We start from the raw sequence: 18,093 nt of genomic DNA, 5'->3' as shown, positions 1-18,093 counted from the left end.
TCTTTTTGTGTGAAAATCTTTTTCTTCACTTTATATAACGGTGGTCTGATACAATATTTATCTTTTTATAATTGACTAATTTCCCTCAGCATAAGGTTCTCTAGGAGTGAGCTGCAGGGATCCAGATTAGGAGAGGGAACCCAGGCCACACCCCACAGGCAGCAAGGCAGGAGAGCAGGGAAAGGACAGAAAAGGCAAAGGGGACTGGAACAGATTGAGGAGTCAGCTGCAGGGATCCAGGTGAGGAGAGGGAACCCAGGCCACGCCACACAAGCAGCAAGGTGGGAGAGCAGGGAAAAGACAGAAGAGTTGATGCTTTTGAGTTGTGGTGCTGGTGAAGAATGCTAAAATTACCATGGACTGCTAAAAGAACCAACAGATCTGTCCCAGAGGAAGTGCAGCTGAAATGCTCCTTGGAAGCGAGAATGGCCAGACTTCGTCTCACATATACTTGGGTCATGTTGTCAGAAGGCAACATTCCCTGGAGAAGGATGTCATGCTTGGTAAGGTGGAGGGTCGACGAGGGAGGGGAAGGCTTTTAGCAAGATGGATTGACACGGTGGCTGTGACGATGGGCTCAAGTATAGCAAGGATAATGGAGCTGGTGTGGGATCGGGCGGTGTTTCGTTCTGCTGTGCATGGGGTCGCTATGAGTCAGAAACGACTCGACTGCACTAACAACAACAAGGTTCTAGCATTTTACCCCTTTTGATCAGGATTCTTATAACGAAATCTTTGATCAAAACATTCAGTAACGGTAGCCAGGCATCATCCAGTTCTTCTGGTTTCCTGGCAAAGGAGGCAGTTGCTCATGGAGGCAATTAGCCATACATTCCAAATCCTCCTTCTTCTATTGCTCCAGATGAACAGAGGCTGTTGTTGTGCCCTGCATGACAGCTTGAAAGCTTTAAGCTCCTAGGCATTACACAATCAACTAGAAGGTAGAAGAGAAGCACTAAACACATTATAAGACCAATTAACTAGAATGTCCCATGAAACCATGACCCTAAATATCCAAATCAAGGATCCTGAGGTTTTTGGTTGTTCAGAAGCAGCCTCAGGAGCTACTCTTCCTTTTTTTTTTTTTGATGGTTGCTGAAAGTATATCACAAAACTTTTTCTAGTTCAACTTTTTACAGGTGTACAATTACAATAATTGCCATGCAACCTTACCCTTAAAAAAAGCAATTTTTCTATTACTTTTCCTCTCCCCCTCATAATCATTAATAAACTTTGTTCTTCATATATTTGTCTTTTCTTATCTTTTTATATAAGTGAAGTTATACAATATTTGTCCTTTTGTGACTGCCTTATTTCACTCAGCATAATGTCTTCCAGCTCCATCCATATTATAGCATATATCAAGACTTCGCTTCTCCTATCGGCTGAGTAATACTCCACTGTATGTATGTAAAATGTACGTAAAATGACATTTTGTTTGTCCATTCATCTGCTGATGGGCAGTTAGGCTGTTTCCACCTTCTGGCTACTGTGAATAGTACTACAATGAACAGTACTATACTCATTTCTTTTTGACCCTTTGTCTTCAACTCTTCTGAGTTCAAAATTTTAAAAAACAGATCAATTCCCATACTCAATTTACCTTAATCAGAATCTCTTTAAGGAAAAATTAAAATACATCTTTTTCCTTTTTTCTCAAGCTATCCATTTTCTTTCTCCATAGTAACCAATGTTATCAGATTTCTTCTGTATCCTTCCTGAGATATTCTTCAGATATATGAACAAATATGCATGAATCTTTCTTTCCCTTTTATAACACATACACATATACTCCCTCATTCTCCAGCTAAAGGATGTTTACCTTAGAGTGGCTCCCTCAGTCTCAATCAAATCTCCATCTTTCAGATAAGCATATTGTTGTTCTCCATCTCCTATAACTTCTTCTTTGTGAGGATTACGTGGAAGTTTTTTAATGCAATATGGGGTGTCTAGTCACAAAATATGTGAAATATTAAGTCACACTTTGAATGATAATTCACCATTTTAAAGAGTTAACACTTATGAATGGTTGCAAAAAATGCTGTATTATAAAAACATGAAGAGAGAATATAAAATGGGACAAATTACAGTAGCACATTTCTAGGATGGTAACTATTTCTTCCATTTCAATAAAAAGAGCTTTTTATTCTCTCATGCCCCTCTGTTTTTGTTGTTGTTAACTGCAGTCTACTTGATTTCAACTCAGGGTGACCCTGTGTTACAGAATAGAACGGCACCGTATGGTTTTCCTCACTATACTCTTAATGAAAGCAGGTTGTCAGACCTTTTCTTCTATGTACTACTGGCTGTGCTCAAACCGCCAGCCTTTAGGTTAGTACTCCAGTGTAAACCATTAGCACTAGTCAAGGACCTTCACGTCCCTGTAGAGCTATACGAAAGCTCTTTTGCTTTTCTAGTCACTCATATTTTATACAAAATTTTTTAAAAGTAGTTTTTTCCATAATCTCAAATAGCTCTGACATCAAGACAGGTGTTGAAGAGACAGTAAGACAGACCTCAGAAATTTTCTCTATCTGGGTGCCTGAAAAATAGTAATATAAGTCACATCAGAGGTTCATAGTAAAAGGATGCTAGCTTAAGGCCTGTACTGTGAGTCCAAAAGGGAGCCCTAGACCTACTTCTAAAATATTAAACCTTTAAAATAAGTTTAATTCACACTGCCACTTACTGACACAAAGAAAATCAATTAGTTTGCCAATCAGCAACTGAGTGACAATGATCTAACCAGTATATTATGTATAGTGTATAGAATGTTGATAGATAAATAGTGTAAAGTGATGATGATGTTGTTACGTCTCATTGAGTCAATTTTTGAACTTCCCCATAGGGTTTTCTAGCATGTAATCTTTATGGGAGCAGACTGCTAGGTCTTTCTCTTTTGGGGCCATTGGGTGAGTTAGAATCACCAACCTTTTAATTAGCAGCAAAGTACTTAGCTATTTGAGCCACCAGGGTTCCTTCAGTCATGTACAGTGACATTAAAAGTACTGAAAAACTGTCATAGTCAGGAAATAACTTAAAAACAGAAAATAAAGAGTTAAGCTTTACCATTTAACAAGTACTAAGTGAGTAGTTCAGGAGCTCTGGTAGCGTAGTGCCTAAGGCACCTGACTGCTAACCAGAGGGCTGGCAGTTTAAACCCACCAGCCACTCCTTGGAAAGAAGGTTGGGCAATCTACTTCCATAGTGATACTGCCTCAGAAACCCAAGGAAGGTCACTATGAGTCAGGTATGACTCAATGGCAAATAACAGCAACAACAATAAGTGAGTAGTTCAGCTAATCAAAGCAATGAGAGTTCAGAAAAGGGAGAAACAATTGGGAAAGAATTCATAAATATGATAGAACTTGAGGTGGCACATAAAAGATAAGTGGGATGAAAAGGCACAGAAAAAGACTCCAGAGGCAAGGGGAACAGCATTAGTAAAGATATAGAAATGAGAATGAGCATGGTATATTCGGACAGTTTAACTACCAACTTGTGTAGAACAAAATTCTGGCTCAAAAGAGTAGAGATAAACCTGGAAAGGTAAGGTGAGTTCAGATGACATAGGGGCTTAAAGTGCTCTTCAGAGAATAGAGGAACTAAAACTTTACTGTGTAATGACCACTGCACACTACTGCATAAGATATAAAATAGTGTTGATAGGCTGATCAAAATGGCAGCAGGGGTAGGGAGACTAGAGGGGATGAGCGCACCACCAAGAGAGATGACTGCAACCAGCCAGAAGATAATGAACAGTGTATGGTGGTAGCATGGGAAATACGGATGGAGAAAAAAAGGTATTTCAAAGAAAAATTTCTGTCTTCCATTTTTCAATTTTTCCAAAGAAAAATTACCAAGGCATAGAAATCTGGCTAGTATGAAGGATAAAGGAGTTAAAACATTGAAATAAATACAAAAGAAAACAAATAACAGAAAAGAGCACCTATCCTCTCCAACTCTAAGATCCATTATTTTTCAATCTTAGAGGCTGGAGAAAAACGCATTATGCTCTACTAGAACTGCTACTACATGATTATTTTAATCATTCACTACAGATTTATTTTTTGTTTTTAATCTGGATAATTCTTAATTTCAGTAAATAAGTGGAGGTGTTATGTTTCTAGTCATAAAATCTGTAAATAATCCTTTAAGAAAATCACAATTATCTTAAAATTACAAAACAAATATCATACTGTAACTTTGTGTCCATTTAAAAAATTATGGGCAAATATGAACATACATATCCTATTCACAATAGCAATTTCCATGCAGGACAAATAATAATGCTGAAAGCAATCATATAAAAGTACTAACAATAGCTATATTATAAACACATGAGAGAGATGAGGCAGTAAAGATTAACTGCCTTGGACACCCTGTGGGACAGTTGTACTCTGTCTTAAAGGATTGCTACGAGTCAGAATTATGATAATAATTTTTAAATAACAGCTATAAGAAATATATAACACATATCATACAATTTACCCCTTTAAAGTATATAACTCAGTGGCTTTTTAGTACATTCACAAAATTGTACAACCATCACCACTACATAATGTTAGAACACTTTTATCACACCATACTCACTGGTAGAGTCACTCTTTGTTCCCTTCCTCCCCTAGTCCCTGGCAACCATGAATCTACTTTCTGTCTCTATCATATAATTATTTTAATAGAAGCAAACCCTCAGTCATTTGTTAAGATTTGAATAATGGATTATAACATTACTGCTAACACTAATTATTTAAGCTGATACAAGCATGTGATATTATTTATGTACAATAATTTCTAATGAAAATATATTCTAATTGAATAGCAGAGAAGCAAACATTTGACTCCTGGGACTAAGATATAAAATATTTGACAAAGTTCTGACTTTGGTAGCAAAACAATTTGTTTTATCAGATAAAAAAAAATACATTTTACAAAACTTACTCAAAAGCAAAACAAAAAAAAATTCTCAAGTAGCTTGAGATTATATAGTTCTCTTGACCAGTAAAATTCTGGCTCCAGTAAACCACTAAAACCAAACCAAACCCACTGCAATAGAGTTGATCCAACTCATAGAGACCCCCATTGGGTTTCCAAGGCTCTAGTAGCATAGTGCCTAAGGCATTTGACTGCTAACCAGAAGGCTGGCGGTTCAAACCCACCAGCCACTCCTCAGAAGGAAGGCTGGGCAATCTACTTCCGTAATGATACTGCCTCGGAAACCCAAGGAGGGGTCGCTATGAGTCGGATCCAACTTGATGGCACATAACAACAACAAATCTTTACAGAAGTAGATTGCTTCATCTTCCTACCACACAGCAGCTGGTAGGTTTGAACCAGTGACCTTCTTCTGGTTAGCAGCCAAACGCCTTACCCATTATGCCACCAGAGTGCCTTAGTAAGCCACTATGAACTCCCAAATTATACACTGATTATGTTTTAATATTTTGTAAGCAGGTTGCCTGAACCTGCTACTTATAAGTATATGAAGATAGTCTATTTTCGTGTGGCCTGCAAAAATTCAATGTTGTTAACAATGTACATGCTTTACCAATGAGAATGTTACTGATTAAAGATTTAGAGCATAAAAAAAGTGTGTGGAATTTTGAGGGGGAGATTCTGAAAAGTACCTCTCTGTACAATTTCAATGCAATGAACAACTCAAGGTCTACAGGCAGCTTATCTAGCTTCATGATAAAGTCTGGAATGGAAGACAGAAAGCCACTTCTTAAAGTATTAAAATTTTAGTGGTTATAAAGAAGCAGAGGAGCTCTGGTGGCTTAGTGCCTAAGGCATTTGACTGTTAACCAGAAGGCTGGCAGTTCAAACCTACCAGCCACTCCTGGGAAGGAAGACTGGGCAATATACTTCTGTAGAGATACTGCCTTGGAAATCCAAGGAGGGGTTGCTATGAGTCTTACTGATGGCAGTTGAGTTTTTTTTTTTTTTTTTTAAATAAAGGAGTGGTAATTTTCTCCTTCATTTTCTTTTAAACAGATAACTGACTTTATAAAAACATTATTTTCTATAGAATCCAAAAGGAGCTCTAGTGGTGCGGTGCCTAAGGCATCTGACTGCTAACCGGAAGGTTCATGGTTCAAATCCACCAGGCACTCCATGGAAGGAAGATAGGGCAATCTATTTCCATAAAGATTTACTGTGTCAGAAACCCTATGGGGGTCACTGAGTCAGAATCAACTTGATGACAGAGGGTTTGGTTTTGGTTTTTTGGGATGGATTCCAAAACTATTTTAATTTTTAATTTAAAGAAAATAAGTCAAATGTCCACTAATAGGTGAATGGATAATCAAATTGTATAGAGGAATAAAAAGACATGCAATAGGGGTGAATTTCAAAATCATGATGTTGGGCAAAAAAAGCCACACATAAGAGTGATTCTGTATGTTTCCATTATATGAAATTCTAGGACAGGCAAAACTAACACATGGTGAAAGAAAACAGACAAGTAGTTAGTGATGGAAAAATCACTATCCAGAGGCAACAGGGGACTCTTTTTGGCATGTAAGAATGTTCTACATTGTGATTCAAGTGGTTACATGGACATTTGTTCAAATTCAGTAAGCATACAATTAAAGTGGGTGCATTTTATGTGTAAGAATTAAAGCTCAATAAACTTGACTGATAAAGGCAAAAAATGTAGGCTAGAAATATTTTAATTTTTTATATTGATCCTCATACTAAAAAGGAGTTGACTAAGGTGACAATAAAATAGTTTTTAATTCACAAAGCTTACTGGGGACAGTTGGAAGCAACCCAAATGTCCATCAATTGATGAATGAATAAATACCCTGATAGAATGGGTTAATACTCAGCCATAAAAGGGAATGAAGTATGCTACAATATGGAAACATTATGCTAAGTGAAAGAATCCAGACACAAAACACCAGACATTGGTGTGATTCCATTTATACAAATGTCCAGAAAATGCAGATCCAGAGACAGAAAGTAGATTAGTGGTTGCCAGGATAGAGGGGGAAGAAGGATGTGGAGGGTCACTGCTTACTGAGTATGGGGTTTCTCTTGGGTGGATGAAAATGTCTTAGAATTAGATAGACGTGATAATCACAGAACACTGTGAATGCACTAAATGTCAATGAACTGTACATTTTTTAAAAATGGGGAATTTTATGTTAGGTGAATTTTACTACAATAAAAAAATTTTAACGGATAGATAGACAAGAGAAAGGAAGGTGAGGAAAACTCACAGTGAGACAGAATGAATCCTTGTGGCACACAGTTCCCTTGAGTTGGAAAAAAGGAAGTAGGAGGGTGACAAGGTTGGTTTAGACCATTTTCTGTAATTGGCAACCTGGAGATAGTAGGTTCAGCAGTTAAAACTATCTTGGTATTCTAATTCTAGTCTTAAAGTCTAAAAAGGAGATACTTAAAAATACTTAAAATATTACTTAGATGTATATATGCATCCTTTTCCTGACCTCTTGACTGCCTTAAAAATGCCAGCATGTTCCCACTCTAGCATCTTTGCTCCTGCAATCCCCTTCTCCCAGGTACCTAAATAGCTCAACCTCTGTTCCTGTCTACCCTAGATAAATCAGCCACTGCAAAGGATTTGGCTATTAACCAAAAGGCCAGCAGTTCAAACCCACCAGCTATTCCATGGGAGAAAGATGAGGCAGTCTGCTTCCATAAAGATTTACAGCCTTGGTAACTGTATGGGACAATTCTACCCTGTTCTACAGGGTCATTATGAGCCAGAAATGACTTGAAGGCAGTGGGTTTTTTGGTTTGTCCCTCCTCTTTATTTTCTTTCTCCTTTCTCTTCATTTAGCTTTGTATTTCTTCAAAGCACCTATTGCCATTTAACAGATTATTTATTTACTATTTATCTTCCCTAATAGAATGAAATTTTGCTGAAAATAACTTAAAAATGGTTGTGGCAGTATACTGACTGGGAACTGCCAGAAATTCAAGCCAGATTTAGTAGAGGATATAGAATGAGGGTTATCACTGCTCCTGTCAGATGAATCCTGGCTGAAAGCAAAGAATACCAGAAAGATGTTTGTTGTTGTTGTTGTTATGTGCCATCGAGTCGGCCCCGACTCATAGCAACCCCTCCTTGGGTTTCCGAGGCAGTATCACTACGGAAGTAGGATTGCCCAACCTTCCTTCCGAGGAGTGGCTGGAGGGTTTGAACTGCCAGCCTTCTGGTTAGCAGTCAAGTGCTTTAGCCACTATGCTACCAGAGCTCCTAGAAAGATGTTTACCTGTGTTTTATTGACTATGCAAAGACATTTGACTGTGTGGATCATAACAAATTATGGATAACATTGTGAAGAACAGGAATTCCAGAATACTTCATTGTGTTCATGAGGGATCTGTACACAGACCAAGAGGCAGTCATTCAAACAGAACAACGGGATATTGAATGGTTTAAAATCAGGAAAGGTGTGTGCCAGGTTTATATCCTTTCATAATACTTATTCAATATGTATGCTGAGCAAATAATCTCAGAAGCTGGACTACATGAAGAAGAATGAATCATCAGGACTGAAGGAAGACTCATTAACAACTTGCGCTAGGCAGATGACAAAAACTTGCTTGTTCCAAGTGAAGAGGACTTGAAGTGCTTCCTGATGAAGATCAAAGAATACAGCCTTGAGTATGAATTACACCTCAACATTAAGACAACAAAATTCCTTACAACTGGCCAAATAAGTAACATCATGCTGAAAGGGAAAAGATTGAAGCTGTCAAGGATTTCATTCTACTGGGATACAAAATCAACACCTATGGAAGCAGCAGTCCAGAAATCAAATGACATATTGCACTGGGCAAATCTGCTGCAAAAGAATTCTTTAAAGTGTTAAAGAGCAAATATGTCACTTTGAAGACTAAGGTGTGCCTGACCCAAGCCATGGTATTTTTAATCACAGCATATGCATATGAAAGCTAGACAATGAATAAGGAAGATTGAAGAAGAATTGATGTATTTGAAGTATAGTGTAAGAGAAGAATATTGAGTATATCATGACTGCCAGAACAACAAACAAATCTGTCTTGGATGAAGCACAATTGGAATGCTCCTCAGAAGCGAGAATGATGAGACTTCACCTCTCGTACTTTGGTCATGTTGAAAGAAGGGACCATTCCCTGCAGAAGGATATCTACTTGGTAAAGTAGTTGTTGTTGTTAGGTGCTGTCCCGTCATCTCCAACTCATAGCAACCCTATACACAGCAGAAAGAAACACTGCCCAGTCCTGAGCCAGCCTCATGATCCTTGTCATACCTGAGCCCATCACTGCAGCCACAGTGTCAATCCATCTAGACTCTCAATGACATGGATTGACACAGTGACTGCAATGATACACTAAACCATGGCAATGACTGTGAGGACTGGGCAGTGTTTCATTCTGTTGTACACAGGGTTGTTGTGAGTTGGAACCAACTCCATGGCACCTAACAACAACAATAACCTCAAAATAACCCATGTAAAGCAAACAGCCCAGTGCCCGGCACTTAAGTAGTAATTATCATATAGACTAAACTAAAATTGGCCTTCATCATTGAATAAAGGAGAACAGAGAGAGGAGGACTTAAAACAGAAAACGGGTATTTTGCTTTCCTCCTATGATAAAACTGGGAATAGCATTTAATAGCCATATCACAATCTAAAAGCACTATTTAAATATAAGGTAGACTCCCTGGGTGGCACAAATGGCACTCAACTATTAGCCATAAGGTTGGCAGTTCAAACCTACCCAGTGGCTTCTCAGAAAAGAGGCCTGGCGATCCGCTTCAGAAAAGTCATAGCCTTGACAATCTTATGGAGCAGTTCTATTCTATATACAGAGAGCTGACATGGCACAATAGCAACTAACAACAACAAATTTAAGGTATTTGGTAAATGGTTTACTTGCTTACTTAGCAATATAACTAAAATAAATTATTCCAAAACCATAGCTTTCCTTAATGAGCTTACTACATGTTTTTTGCTTACCATTACTAATGCTTTTACAAATATCTCTTATGCCTCCAGTATGATCATGGTGCCAGTGAGTCACTATGATTTCCTGGATTGCTGTGTTAAATTCAGTTAGAGCTTGCTTTAAGCAGCTGATATATTCTGGGATTGCTGGTTCTCCAGTGTCAATGAGGATTCTCCTGAAAATTAAATGGAAGATAATCACACAGTTGGAATATAGAGTTAATACCAGCATATTACTCACACAGATATTTTATATTAAATTTAAGAAACTACATAATTTTTTTAAAAATAGTATTTTATTATGTCTTCAGTGAAGGTTTACACAGCAAGTTCCTGTTAAACAATTTCTAAGCAAGTTGTTCAGTGACATTGGGTATTCTTCACAATGCATACATTACTGCTGTTTCCATTCTGGTTATTCCATTTTCATTAATCTAGTTTCCCCACTCCCTTACATTCTCATCTTTGTTTTAAAGTAATTGTTGACTGGTCTTATATAGGTGATTTTTAAAAGAAATTATATTATTGTTTTATTTTTAGCATCTTGAAAACAAGCCACATTATTTTAGTTTAACTATAGTAATTTTACCTTAAGAAAATTTTTGAAGAAAAACCAATAAACTTAAGAATGAACAAGGAATAATAACTAATATCATTTATTTAGTACTTACAATAAGCATGGCACCGTTCCAAAGACATTACTTATTTTAACAAACATCTTCCTGATAACAACCTTTGAGGCAGGTGCTTCATTATTATAGCCAGATGTTAAGTAACTTGTTCATGGTTACTCATCAAATAAATGGCAGCACTAACATTCAAACACAGGTAGTATGCATCTAGAGTGCCACTCTGCCTTTTATCCACTCTGCCTTCTAGATCGTTCACAAAGCCCTCAAATGTCTCATAGATATGGAAAGTTTTACTTGATAGTATCCCTATGGAAACTACTCTTCAGTGCTAGATTCGTAATGTATCATTGAACTTTTACATAGGCCCTCTCACACAGGAAAATGAAGGTGACAGGAAGCATGGAGTTTGGCTTCTTTATTTCTTTACTTAGACAACTCTATTAGGTGTATTTTTATGCTTATGGCTCTGAATTTTCCTTACACACCTACTCCTTACTTAGTGACATGGTTAGGATACAAAGACCTGGTCATCAGGTAAAAATCAGTGTTATGTGAAATAGAAGATGTCTACATCAAATCATAAAATGGATGATGACTACATCATTACATAATTGCTAAATTGTATCATTACATAGCTGCCAAATTACATTACTACTTAAAGGCCAAAACACTGAGAATCATGGCTCAGTCAAAATAACACTTAGCTGTAACCATTACAGCCAGCACTAACTCTTGCCTCCACCTTAACATTCATTACTACCAGATGTACGTCATTAATGTGCAAAATAGTCAAGTAGATTTTTTTTTTACTATTGTTGTAAGTGTGTAATGTTGGATAATGAGATAGTCGATAAGTGACTATTTATGGGACAGCTGTTTTTGATGAAGATTTCCTGAACTAAAGAAATCAGGGTGACATTTTCTGTTCAAGAATCAATTCACAAACATCTTAATTCATGCTGTTTCACAGTCACACCTTACTAATTCAGGCTGGCTGAGAGCAAATTAGACTTGATGGAAAGTCTGAATGAATTCATTCACCCATCAGTAACCGTTTACAGATTGCGTGCTGTGTATCATCACACCTTTATTTCTTGCCTCATTTCTTACTGTCTTGTAAGCAAAACAACAACAACAAAAACCCTGCTTACATTCTTGTGGAAGGTAAGAATGAGTGTTGTTGTTATTGTTTGCCGTCGAGTCGGCCCCGACTCATAGCGAACCCTCCTTGGGTTTCTGAGGCAGTATCACTATGGAAGTAGGATTGCCCAACCTTCCTTCCAAGAATGAGTAGGGAACTCAAACTAACTCTCACTGCCGTCGAGTCAGATCCGACTCACAGTGACCCCTCCTTCGCTTTCTGAGGCAGTATCACTACAGAAGTGGATTGCCAAACCTTCCTTCTGAGGAGTGGCTGGTGGGTTTGAACTGCCAGCCTTCTGGTTAGCAGTCAAATGCCTTAGGTACTATGCCACCAAAGCTCCTAGGGTGATCAAAAAGAAACAGAAGTAAAGATAATAGAAAGCATTTTGCAGAGCATTAAAATGGAGCAAATATGACAACAACAACAACAATGACAAGTAACCAGATGATTATTTTATTTTGGGTGGTTTTTTTCCTAACCCTATTCCCTGAGACCCCAAAACAATAAAAACAAACCATCCTCTCACAGGGGAGGAGGAGGCAGAGGCTTTATGGTTCACTGGCCTCTAGCTACAGCCTAAGTCCAGTAGAGCATCTGACATGCCTCAGAAGTACACATTACTAAACTGTCTGTTCTGGAGACCAGATGGCTATCCCAGTCCAAGGGGTGGGCATTATGAGGTTCTGTTGGCAGTAAAAGTATAAGGAGACGATGGTTTAAAGAACATTTAGAAGGTATCATCAACAGTATTTTTTAACCAATTTTTAAACTAATTGTTTGTAGAAGGGAAGGGAAAGAGTTGATGATGACTAAGAGGTTTGTAGGTGAGATGAGTGGTGTGTCATTTAATTACAATTGTAAACACTGGAGGGAGATTTGAGATGAATTTGGTTTGGGTTAGGGTGAATTTTGACAACATTCCTAGCCCTCTTTCCTTGCTTTTTCTCTACAGCACTTATTATCACATGATACATTACAGATTCACATATTTGTTTATTTCCTATCTCTGCCCCACTTCCCCACCTTCCTGCAAATTTAAGCCCCATGAGGGTAGGAACTTTATCAGTTTGGTTCACTGGTATCTTCAGAGCCTAGACAGTGGCATGTTCTAGACACTCAATAAGTATTGGATGAATGAATAAAAAGGTTAGGAGCTTTCTTTTTGTTACCTTACTTAAGTCTCAAAACAATATGAAGATTTCAGTTTCATTTTACAGATGAGAACACGGAGGCCTTGACAGATAACCTGCCCAATGTTAAAAAGTCTAGTAGAGCATATATTTGAACCCAGATTTATCTCACTCTAGTGCCCATGTTCTTTGGATCTGAAGAATATTTCAACAGGTTTGATGAACAACTGTAGATAACATGTTCCTAAGCTTCTTTACATCATGGGCCCTTTTGTTGGTGTGTTGAAGCCTATGGACTCCTCTTAGAATAATGTGTTGAAGTTCATAAAGTAAAACATACAGGATTACAAAGTAAATCAATTATACTAAAACACAGTTATCAAAATAAACATTTTGTGATACACTATTTCATGTGCCTCCTTATTATCATACTAAATAACAAGATTAGCTCCAAGTCTTATAATTACCATAATTTCTAAGTAGTAATGAATGTACACACTATTTTGAGGTATCTGTCATGACTCTAATTGCTATAGAGAAAAAAAAAAAACCACACAAGTACTGCTATTACTACCATGGTTTGTTATTTATCTTCATAATTAAACAAAATACTAACTTTCATTTTTAGGTTAATAAAGATGTATTTTTCTTCCTCATCTAAGGCTACTAATTCCCTGAATTATATCCATGGAGTTTCAGGGAGTGGGGAGGTGACCACAGACTCCAGGTTAAGAACCTGATTATGGTAGAGAATGAAGGAGATAGAAAAGCGGAGGCTAAAATCAAGGGCATACTGTGAATTAACAATTAATTCTGTTTGTTTATGCATCCCTAGTATCTAGATATAGGAGCTCTGGTAGCATAGTGGCTAAAGCACTTGACTGCTAATCAGAAGGCTGGCGGTTCAAACCCACCAGCCACTCCTCGGAAGGAAGGTTGGGCAATCCTACTTCCGTAGTGATACTGCCTTGGAAACCCAAGGAGGGGTCGCTATGAGTTGGGGCCGACTCGACGGCACATAACAACAACAACAACAACAAGAAGTATCTAGATTAGTCCTGGTATTTAATAGGCACTCCATAAATATCTGTGAATGAATTCAATTCAAATACTAATGAATACTTATCATGTATAAGATACTGTGCTACGTAACTTGTCAGATGCAAAGTTGAGCAAGACATGGCCTGTATGGTCAAGGAATTTACACAGTAATCTCCATATTTATAATACATCATGCCATGCTTGGCACTATGCATATTTAGTCATTCTCTGAATTAAAAATATACAGAACTATACCACTTTGACATTGCCAACAAATCCACTATCCTAGATTTTAGTTGCTTCCATTTATTTTGGGAAATTTGGTGCTTATTAACTACAACTTCTTGTTGCCTTTTAATTAAGTGTCACTTAGAGGAATTCTGGTGACACAGTGTGTAAGGCATCTGGCTGCTAACCAGAAGGTCGGCAGTTCAAACTCACCAGCTGCTCTGTGGGAAGAAGATGAGGCAATCTACTTCCATAAAGATTTACAGCTTGGAAAAACCCAGTGGGGGTGGCTGTAAGTTGAAATCAAGTTGATAGCAGTGGTTTTGGTTTTTGGGCTATTTTGAGGGTAACCTGGACCTTGAGAGGAGCTCTAGTAGCACAGTGGTTAAGGCATTCAGCTTCTAATGAAAAAGACAGCGGTTTGAACCCACCAGCCACTCCATGGGTGAAAGATGAGGCATTCTGCTTCTGTAAAGATTCACAGCCTTGGTAACCCTGCGGGGCAGTTCTAACCTGTTCTACAGGGTCGCTATGAGTTGGAACAGACTCAATGGCAGTGGGTTTGGGTTTTTGGTTGGGCCTTGAAAGGAATCGTTCCCTGCTTTACACTAAGACTTTTCGATTTTTTTTCTTTTTTTAATTTTCCTCTCCCTCTTCCCAAGGAAATCTGTGCTGAAATAAAGCTGAATTTAAATAATAGTATCTTTATTTTTAATCAAAGACAGATCATATCATGCTGATTAAAAGTTATGACTGAAAATTAACAGGGTTAATATAAAAGTTTATTAAAATCTAGTAGCAAAGAAAATATATTTTAGAATACCGATGCTGCCTGCGTACCGGTGAAAACATGACTGACAGGCCTTTGGCACTAGAGAAGATGGCCAGAATGGCTCAAGTGCAGAAAGCAAAGGAGGAGATGCTTGAAATGAGGCTGATGTGGCAGGTGGAGGCCAGACTACATAAAGCCTTCCAATTTTAATTTTAAACTACTACTCGGGAGCTCTGGTAGCATAGTGGCTAAGACACTTGCCTGCTAACCAGACGGCTGGCGGTTCAAACCCACCAGCCACTCCTCGGAAGGAAGGTTGGGCAATCCTACTTTCGTAGTGATACTGCCTCGGAAACCCAAGGAGGGGTCGCTATGAGTCGGGGCTGACTTGATGGCAAAACAACAACAACTCAGGCTACACAGGGCGAAGTGCATTTAAGAAGGACAAACATACACCTGTGGCTTCCAGCCAAACAAAAGACAGGCATATGAGTTGAACATTTACCTAAGGTAGGTATACTCGTTGGAGAGAACAATCATGGGAGAAAGAAGGGCTGTTTATGCACAGGGAGACAGCTCAGGGGGCAGGAGTGCATGGAGGGATGGACATAAGGAAGAGGTAACTATCGGGAAGAAGTGAGAGGGGAGCTGTTGCATTGGGGTAAATTGTAGCCAATGTCATGAGACAAAGTGTATGTGAACTGCTGTATGGAAAGGGAATTTGCTCTGTAAACTACAAACAAGGATGCAGAGAAGCCAATAATGAGACTACTAAAACCAAAACCAAACCCACTGTCATCGAGTCAAGTCCAACTCACAGCAACTCCACTGGGTTTCCAAGGTGGTAAATCTCTAAAGAAGTAGACTGCCCCATCTTTCTACTGCGGAGCAGCTGGTGGGTTTGAAGCACCGACTTTCTGGTTAGCAGCCAAATGCCTTAGGCACCGTACCACCAAAGCTCCTTATGAGGCTACTACCGAAGCCTAAACAAGTTTGGACTGGGTGATAGAAATGGAAATGGAGATCTTCATAATGGCTCGGATAGGAAGCTAAGAAGTATCAGGGAGGGTACTCAGACATTTACCTTGCTCAAATCTGTGGAATGCTCTATTTATCAAGATACGGATAAGACCAGGATTAAAGGGTAAGCCCATGAGTTCATGTTCAAATATATTGAATGTCAAGTGGTTGTGAGTCGTCCAAATAAAGATTTAAATAAGCAGTTGGTTCCCTGAGCTTGAAGCTCAAGTTTGAAATATGGGCATTATTAATGAACAGATAATAGGTGAAGCCAAGAAGGAGACAGTATCATCTAGGTAGAGAATGCAGCATGAGAACACAAACTAGGACTGCATCTTGAAAGACTCAAGTAAAGATCTGGTAAAGAGGAAGACTATAAAGGAGAATGAGGAAGAGCAACTAGAGACGCAGGGGAAACCAGGAGAAGTGGTGTTAGCAAATCAAGAAGGGAGCAGTCAACAACATGAAACGATGCTGAAGTTCAAATAAATTTAGTGAAAAAAATGCCACTGAGTTTAATAATATGGAAGCCTTCTGTCATGTCAGAACTGTTCTGTGAAATTAAACAGGTAGATATCTATCTCAAAACCTTAGCCTTGGACCCACTTAATACTTATTGCTAACCTCTCGGCTCTTTAACTTTATACAGTAGAGTAGTATCATCTGCACATTAACTTAGGCTACCTCAACTGGTAGCGTAGTGCCTAAGGCACTTGACTGCTAACCAGAAGGCTTGCGGTTCAAACCCACCAGCCACTCCTCGGAAGGAAGGTTGGGCAATCTACTTGCTTAAAGATACCGCCTCAGAAACCCAAGGAAGGTTGGGCAATCTACTTGCTTAAAGATACCGCCTCAGAAACCCAAGGAGGGATCACTATGAGTCGGGAAAGAATTTTCTTTTTTGTACTAAAGAGTACATATACAAAAGTTGCTTAATGCTTAAAATACGCTGTACTGTAAACCAACTATTTTTGTGTAATTCCACTAAAACAAAAAACAGAATGCAGCTGGCCAAGAGAAAAAATATTTTCTAAGAAATACAGGTAGGCTACTACACCTGCAAAATACCTTAATGTCACATTAACAATAACAACAAAAAATTAGTCATGGTCACCTCCTTAGAACGCGCTATAGCGACCCTCTCTGACTTATAAACGCAAACAAGTTAGAAGAAAATCCTGCCCTCTGCTGCTGAGTTAAGAAAATTGCCTTAGCACAACCGATTTTGTGAAGGCAAAACACCTAAGTCAGGATGTGAGCAAAGCAAACTCTTTCCTGGACTCTTAAAAAAATTACCGAGGATCCTGACCTCTCAACAGCTTAAGGATGCTCACCCTGGCATTCAAACACAAAGGAAAGTAAATGCGTTTTAAAAGCAGGAAGTGAGGTTTATTTTTCCTTTTTCATAATAATGAATATGATCCCATTAGCCATGTGTAGAAAGAGCTCTGGCTGCGCAGTGCTTAAGCGCGAGGCTGGTGACCTTTCGCTAACCTACAGGTCGAACCCACCAGCTGCTCTGAGGGAGATAGATTTACAGCCTTCCAAACCCTATGGGGCAGTGCCACTCCGTCCTACAGGTTCGCTCTTAGTTGGTATCGAACTCACAGCAATGGATTGGTAGATAGGTAGCGATTTTAAGTCGGAATGGTTACCACCCAGGGTAGTCCTGATTTAGAAAAGCTCTAGAATCGCCGGCTACTTAAGACCTCAGATGGGGCTGCCAGTTTCGGAGCACAGGGCCTCGCTTTCCGAGCACAATCTTTGCAACCTCAGCCTCGCGTAGCTCGCAAGAGGTGAGTGTTGGGGGCGGGTGAGACTTTACCTGGGGCCGGTTCCCACCAGGTAGGTGTTGGTGCCCTGCAGGGTCATGGGACCTGGGTTACAGCCCAGCACACGCACCACCCGACTGGACAGCCGTTCGATGCGCTGCAGAGTGGCAGCCATCTCCGCTCAAGACGCCTGCCGGCCGGATGAAAACCCCACAATATAAGAACGGAACTCGCAAGCCAAGGGGAGTGGAGGTGGGATGGGGCCAGCTGTCACGTGACGCCGCCCTAGCGGCTATGGGAGGCAATTGGCAGCTGTAAGGTTGGTGAACGGAGTGTGAGACCAGTTGTCACGTGCTTCCGTGCGCGCCGCTGCTGGAGGCATTTCGCCG

At 39.2% G+C, this 18,093-nt stretch overlaps 1 protein-coding gene across 1 annotated transcript in view; it reads right to left on the bottom strand.

Moving 5' to 3' along the window:
* LACTB2 (lactamase beta 2) overlaps window positions 1-17,879 on the bottom strand; it is a 41,855-nt gene extending 23,976 nt beyond the window's left edge. Inside the window, exons 1-3 of the mRNA XM_007947345.2 lie at window positions 17,758-17,879; window positions 9,978-10,141; window positions 1,823-1,949 (exon numbers count right to left, since the gene is read on the bottom strand). Coding sequence (XP_007945536.1) covers window positions 1,823-1,949; window positions 9,978-10,141; window positions 17,758-17,879 — 413 coding nt within the window. The remainder of the gene's footprint in view (window positions 1-1,822; window positions 1,950-9,977; window positions 10,142-17,757) is intronic.
* Window positions 17,880-18,093: the final 214 nt, after the last annotated feature.

This window comes from Orycteropus afer, unplaced genomic scaffold, assembly GCF_000298275.1.
Source record: "Orycteropus afer afer isolate SDZICR_OR568_19922 unplaced genomic scaffold, OryAfe1.0 scaffold00181, whole genome shotgun sequence".
Taxonomy (NCBI): domain Eukaryota; kingdom Metazoa; phylum Chordata; class Mammalia; order Tubulidentata; family Orycteropodidae; genus Orycteropus; species Orycteropus afer.
The sequence above is the reverse complement of the archived record's forward strand: the minus strand, read 5'-3'. Positions and strand labels throughout refer to the sequence as shown.